The sequence below is a fragment of the Pseudophryne corroboree genome, chromosome 4, assembly GCF_028390025.1.
Source record: "Pseudophryne corroboree isolate aPseCor3 chromosome 4, aPseCor3.hap2, whole genome shotgun sequence".
Classification (NCBI taxonomy): domain Eukaryota; kingdom Metazoa; phylum Chordata; class Amphibia; order Anura; family Myobatrachidae; genus Pseudophryne; species Pseudophryne corroboree.
The window spans coordinates 301995536-302002603 of NC_086447.1; the positions used below are offsets into that span (position 1 = coordinate 301995536).

The 7068-nt window shown below is 41.2% G+C and overlaps 1 protein-coding gene across 5 annotated transcripts in view; it reads left to right on the forward strand.

Annotated features, from left to right (window-relative positions):
- ECT2 (epithelial cell transforming 2) overlaps positions 1-6518 on the forward strand; it is a 719104-nt gene extending 712586 nt beyond the window's left edge. For 3 of the 5 annotated variants that reach the window (XM_063916269.1, XM_063916271.1, XM_063916270.1), the window contains 2 exons: positions 3920-4247; positions 5028-5117. In XM_063916269.1, the coding sequence (XP_063772339.1) occupies positions 3920-4231 (312 nt within the window). In that variant the 3' untranslated portion in view covers positions 4232-4247; positions 5028-5117. Of the gene's footprint in view, positions 1-3919; positions 4248-5027 lie in introns of all 5 variants that reach the window. The other 2 variants (XM_063916272.1, XM_063916273.1) reach the window with 1 other exon arrangement.
- The last annotated feature ends 550 nt before the right edge of the window (positions 6519-7068 follow it).

Sequence of the window (7068 nt, forward strand, 5' to 3'; positions counted from 1 at the left end):
TTCTGACCCCGATGATACAGGCTCAGAAATGGAGGAAGGCAAGGTCGACACACAGGTAGGGGAGGGTACTCTGTCACAGGGTGTAGGGGCTCTCATAATTGCTATCAGAGAAGTTCTAAACATCCCTGATAAGGTGACAGAGGAGATTGAGGGATCTTACTCTAATATTAAAAAAAAATCCTCAGCCACTTTTCCTGTGTGAAAGAAGAACCGTGGGTTAATCCAGATAAGAAATTTCAAATTCCCAGGCGGTTGTTATCATCTTTTCCTTTTCCTCCTGAGGATAGGAAAAAATGGGAAAATCCATCCATAGTGGATGCATCAGTCTCCAGGCTCTCATGTAAAATTGTACTACCTGTGCCTGTTGCAGCCTCCCTAAAAGATGCGGCTCACTGCAAGATTGAAACTACACTCAAATCTTTGTATACTGCTGCCGGGGTGGCCCAGAGACCCGCTATAGCATGTGGGTGGATTACAAGAGCCATTGCTAAATGGTCAGGAAATTTACTTGAGAGGTTAGACACCTTACCTCAAGAGGAAATTATTTTGCTCCTGCAATATATACAAGACTCTCCAAACTTTATGGTGGAAGCCATAAAAAAAAAAAAAAAATAGGGTTGCTTAATGCACGCACTACAGCTATGGCAGTGTTGGTACGCAGAGGAATATGGCTGCGTCAGTGGACTGCTGAAGCGGACTCCAGGAATGGAGTGGAAGGCCTACCTTTCACAGGAGAGGCCTTATTTGGAGATTAACTCGACAAATGAATCTCCCAAGCTACTTGCGGGCAAGTCCACATACCTTCCTTCTGCCGCTCCGCCAGCTAGGAAGGCCTACTTAGGACCTAATCTACAGTACTATCGGACTGCCAAGTTTAGGGGCAAGGCAAGAGGTTCTTCTACTGCCGCTAGAGGTAAACCATGCAAACCAGCGACTGCTGGTTCACAGAAACAGGGCTCGGGCTCTGCTTCCTCAAAACCTTTCGCATGATGGTGGACCGCGATGCCTGGAAGACATGACGGTGGGAGGCCTGCTAAAATTCTTCAGTCACATCTGAACATGATCGTGATAGGATTCCTGGGTCATAGACTTATTTCCCAGGGCTACAGACTGAAGTTTCAGGAGCTCCCACTTGACAGATTCTTCAAATCAGGCTTACCAGTTTCACAAGAGGCGAGTGTAAACCTACAAGATGCCATTCATAAACTGTTACAGACCCAGGTCATTATTCCAGTTCCACCTCGTCTACACAACAATGGTTACTATTCCAGCTTGTAGTACTGAAACCAATGGTTCGTCAAGACCGATTCCGAACCTCAAGTCATTGAACCCATACTTATGTGTGTTCAAATTAAAGATTGAGTCGTTGAGAGCGGCAATCTTAGGTCTGGAGGAGGGGGAATTCCTAGCATCTCTGGATATCATGGATGCGTAACTTCACAATCCGATCTGGCCGCCTCATCAGGCTTATCTACAGTTTGCACTGCATGACTGCCACTACCAATTTCCAGCCCTGCTTATCTACAGTTTCCAGCCCTGCCATTTGGTCTCTCCACGTCACCGAGGGTGTTCACTAAAGTGATCGCGGAGATGACGTTGCTCCACAGACAGGGAGTGAACATAGTTCCGTACTTGGACAATCTTCTGATAAAGGCACAGTCCAGGAAACAGCTGTAGGAGAACATTGCACTCTCAACCAGACTACTCCCTGGATCATGGGTGGATTCTGAACCGGCCAAAATCTCACCTGGAACCAACGCAGAGGCTTCAGTTCCTGGGAATGATACGAGGCACAGTCTCAAAGTATTCCTTCCATTGGAAAAGGCAGTGGTAATCCAGTCGATGGTTCGGGCCGTCTTGAAGCCGACCCGGATCTCAGTAAATCTCTGCATACGCCTTCTGATTTTCCATGAGGACTGAGCTGAACTCAGGACTCGTCAACAATTTCTTCCTAAGGTGGTGTACGCGGTTCACATCAACCAACCTATTGTGGTTCCTGCTGTTACGGACGCCTCTGCTACTTAAAAATCTTCTAGGTGGGTACACACTAGAAAGATATATCTGCAGATATATCTATGGACGGATCGGGCAGTGTGCTGTGCATACACACTGCCCGATCCATCGGGGACTGACGTCATGAACTGGGCGGGCGTGTACACACGCCCGCCCAGTTGAGCTGTCAATCACCGCCGGCCGCCGCAGCATGTGTACGGACGGTCGGTCGGCCGACCGCCGTACACACACAGCGACGCTCCAATATATCGGTAGATATGTTGGCCGTCGGCTGTGCTGCGGGGCCGACGCGATACGTCTGTGAACGACGGAGTTCACAGACGTATCGGCCGTACACACTGGCCGACGGACCCGCGATATATCGGCCATTCAAGAGAATGGCCGATAAATCGGACAGTGTGTACGGGCCTTTAGGCTATCATAAGAGCTTTGAAGGTCTATGTGAAGAGAACAGCTCGTCTCAGAAAATCGGACTCTCTTCATTCTTTATGATCCCAATAAAATTGTGTGTCCTGCTTCGAAGCAGCCCATTGCACGCTGGATCAGGCTCACTATCCTGCATGCTTATTCCATGGCAGCTTTGCCGATTCCGAAATCTGTACAGGCCCACTCTACTAGGTCTGTTCGAACACGTTTGCTAAGTTTTACAAGTTCGATACTTTGGCCTCTGAGGACCTTCAGTTTGGTCAATCAGTTCTGCAGGAATCTCTGCACTCTCCCACCTGGTCTGGGAGCTTTGGTACTTGCCCATCCTACTAAATGGATTCCCAGTATCCCCTAGGACGTAGGAGAAAATAGGATTTTAATTACCTACTAGTAAATCCTTTTCTCGAAATCCGTAGGGGATATTGGTGCCTGCCCAGTTCTACGTTACCCCTTCTCTGTTACTTGGTTCAGTAATGTTGTTTGGTTCAGCTGTTGCTGTCCCTGTTTGCAAGTTTGGTTAGCATGGCTTTCCTCTTGTTCTCGTTGTGCTGGTTCGAATTCTCACTACTTTCCTTTCCTTTTCTATATCCTTCTCTCAAAGTAGGTCCGTCTGCTCGGGCACAGTTTCCTAGACTGAGTCTGGTAGGAGAGGCATAGAGGGAGTAGCCAGCACACACAATCAAACTTCTATAGTGCCCATGGCTCCTAGTGGACCCGTCTATACCCCATGGTACTAAATGGATTCCCAGTATTCCCTACGGACTACGAGAAAAGGATTTACCGGTAGGTAATTTTAAAATCTTATTTTTTTATTTTCCTGGCAGAAATTAGTTTTTCTGGCTGTGAGGAGATAGGTGAGGAGGCAGTGATGTGCTGCTGCGGCTTTGTGATGAGGCTGTGGTGACAGTTGGAAGTAGTTCAGGCGTGCGGTTACACTGGGAATATGTATTGTATGTATATATGTGTGTATGTGTATATATATATATATATATATATATATATTTCACACACACTATTTCTAGGGGCAGATGTACTAAGCCATGGAGAGAAAATACCAGCCAATAAGCTCCTTTCGTGTCCACAGGCTGTGTTTGAAAAATGAGTTAATTGGCTCTTAATTTATCTCTTTACTTTATCACTCTCCAAGACTTAGTATATCTGCCATATAATCTTGCATACAAATATATTCTAACATGGACACAGTTTCAAAAATGACATAGTATTGCTCTTAAACAAAATAAATGACTGTAGCAAAGCTGATTGTGACTCGCACACAGGTGCAATTTTAAACACAAGGAAAATCTGCCCATTTAAAATCCAAGCAAAAATGTACAAGATATTAGAAGAAATTGAAAATATCCCCGTCCCCTTTTTCTTTTCTTTTTTTTTTCTTTTTAACTTGACTCATTGTACTATATTTGTACTCCTTTTAACCTTCTACATTCACACACAATAATAAATCATCCATTCCTGTTCATAGATTACCCGTTCTTCCTCTACCTTCAACATAAATGGACCAGCTAAACACACTACTGTTCAACGATCTAATTCCCTTGATGGGAACTCGCAAAGTCCCAGATCCCGTGCAGTTCTTTACCTGGGTTGTCCCAGCAGTCCTTTGCATCTTTCATTGAAAGGAGAAGCTAGTCAGTCTACCCCTCAGTTATGTTACACTGGCCAATTGGACGAAAAACATACAGTTCCCTATATTGTTAAAACCTCTTGTATAGGACAGAATGAGCAGTGCACTGATACTTACTGCAGCAAGAAACCGATGGAGGAGCTATCATAATGAACCCCATACAGCTGTGAGCTCCCTAGATTTTTTTTATGTTGTGCTTTCACTATTGGTCACCTCATCTGGTACTAGGTGAAGACATTGACGTATTTGGGTGAATTTTAACGAACTTTCTGGCACACCACTTTCATTTTGTCTTCCTTTCCAAGGACTTTAAATTAAAGGCAACAGTAAAGCCAAAGTTTTTAATGTTACATATTCAGGTTACTGATCGAAAATGCATTTTCCCCTTAGTTCAGTGTTGGCGTAAAAATGTTGCCTTTTTTATTTTTAATGTGTCATGTTTTCCGTAATGGCACTCAAAATCTCTAATGTTCTGTCATGTATATCACTATAATTACCGTTTACCTTGGTTTAACATCCAAAATTTGGTTTGTCTTTTGTATAAACCAATTAGCTGTTTACAGTTCCCATTTTATATTGATGTGTGCAAACAGACCTGTTTTACAACCTAGTGTTAACTACTTTCAAAATTATTGGGAATTTCTTTGTCAAACATGTACACATTTGGTTTAAAACATACAAGTTTAAGGTATGTTTTAAGAGTTTGTCAAAATGTTAAGAGCGACTAATGTAAACAGAAACTTGGAAAGAAAGATACTTTTTTCTTAATCACCAGGTGCACAAATGGTGGGACTTGGTTTTTTTTTTTCGTTTCAAGACCCTTCCCCATGAATATCTATCTATTTATTTGTTTATTTATTTATTTTTAGTGTGTTTATGGCTCATTCTCCGTTGCATTTATTTATTTTATTTTTATTTATCATAAATTTTGTCTTTGTTTTTACAGAATGTCCAATCTCCTTCTTTGGTAAATCTTCCATCTTTATTTGAACGGAAATACCATACCTTCAGTCGTTCAACAACCCATCTTATCTGAGTGCTGAAAGCTTTTACTGCAATAACTGACTAAAGCAGCTGGCTGTTCTTAAAGATTTTGTTGTTTCAATATGGTACTCCTCTGTAGCACTACTAATCAGCTTGCAAACAAACGTGAAGGGCTAGATTTACTAAGTGGTGGATTTGACCTTGAAATTTAAAATGGCAATGATACTAAATGCAAAACCAGATGCATTTGCATGTAGTGTTTCAGGTTGAACAAATGCAGAGTAGTTAGTAAATCTAGACCGAAGTCTTCATTTTTGTAAAACGTGGAATCTGCGCCACACAAGTGCAAGACCAAAAGTACTCCGTTAACTATGTATGTTATAAATGTTTTACATGTTGCTGTCATCCATACATCATAATGATTTGTAAGTCATGTTTGTACTTTTTTTGGTAAACTATAGCGCGTATCAGAACAAATACTTGTCCAAATATATGTGTGTATGTATATGTGTGTGTGTATATATGTGTGTGTGTATATGTGTTGGTGTTTATTTTCCAGTTAGTGTTCTTTTTTGTGCGTCTGTTAGTGGAACTTATGCCAGTAGTACAGTTTAGCAGGTTTTGAAGCTCTCATTACTAGTTAGAACTAAATCTATATTTTTGAGTGTTAACGTACGATGCATGTGACATGCGGATAAGACTAGGGTTGCCATTGTTTTGTTTTTGACCTGGCGACAGGTTTGTTTTTCAAGCACTACATATTTATGTTGTTTTTTGATACATACTAAAATATTGGACTACAGTAATACTGCTAGAAATGCTCTGACTATATGGTCCCTCCCCGAATTATATTTAGTGACTATAATTCCCGTGTAGGAATTTTATAAAGAACATATTATGAGTTGTTTTCAACATTTTTCTATAAATTGAGGGAATTCATAATCCATAAAATATAAATGAGAACATTTTCAAAAGCCTGCAATGTCCCAAAAAGAATCATGTGTGTTTTTCTCTTACAATGTATGTTAAACCTGAAGATTGAGGCAATTATTCATGAGGTTTTTTTTCCCCAATTTGTTTTAGCTAAATATGCATATTTATTTATAGTCCTATTTGGTTTGACATGCGGGACAATTGTGATCTCAGATTCTCTGTATTACACTAGTTTTCTATTGTCATTTTTGCTTTGTATTAGGAGTGGAAACTAAACTGTCAGTGTGGTTAAATAAACAGCTGCTCATCAACTCCTATTCAAACATAATGTTGTAACAAATCTAGTGGCTATATTTTAAAACGGTTTGTATTCATAGGATCTGTATCTTGTATATAAATAAACTTGTAAAAGCTATCTTTGCTTGTTGTCTTGTATTGAAGATTTAAGGAGAAACACTGTATTGCTATAATAATGAGCAGATGTTTTGATGCAACTAATTAAAGCTATTTTGATACAAAATGTATGGTTTGTCAGGCTTTTTTTTTTTTTTTTTTTTATAAGGGATGACTAACCCCTTAAATGTTGGATGTCCTCACAAGACCTATATGACTAGCATTTTGGACCCGTCTGTCTGTCACCAGCTATTTTTTACTGGTGTTGACAATTATTTTTTTTCCTATCTTCCCCCCCACTTTCCCATCCCTGTCCCCCTCTCCCCCATCTGTATTCTTATCCTTGCCCTCCTTTTGACACGACCCCTGTCTTTCTCATCCTACCCCCCTGTTTCCTTCTCTGTCATCTGTAACCTGTTCCCTGTTGTCGATCATATTTGTCCTTCAATCACTTACAGGCATGGTTTTGACTTGTGCGTGATTGCCCCTTTTGGCCGGCATCCCGCACGGCCGCTGAATTTGGGTGTCATTACATCCAGCCCAATGTGTTGAATGAGTGTTCCTCTTGGTAAGGATCACTGGTGTATTTTACATGTACTAATAGCATATGGGGCACTTTTTCACATTATGCAAATCTCTACACTGGCTCCCCTTACCAACCATTTACTACAAATCCC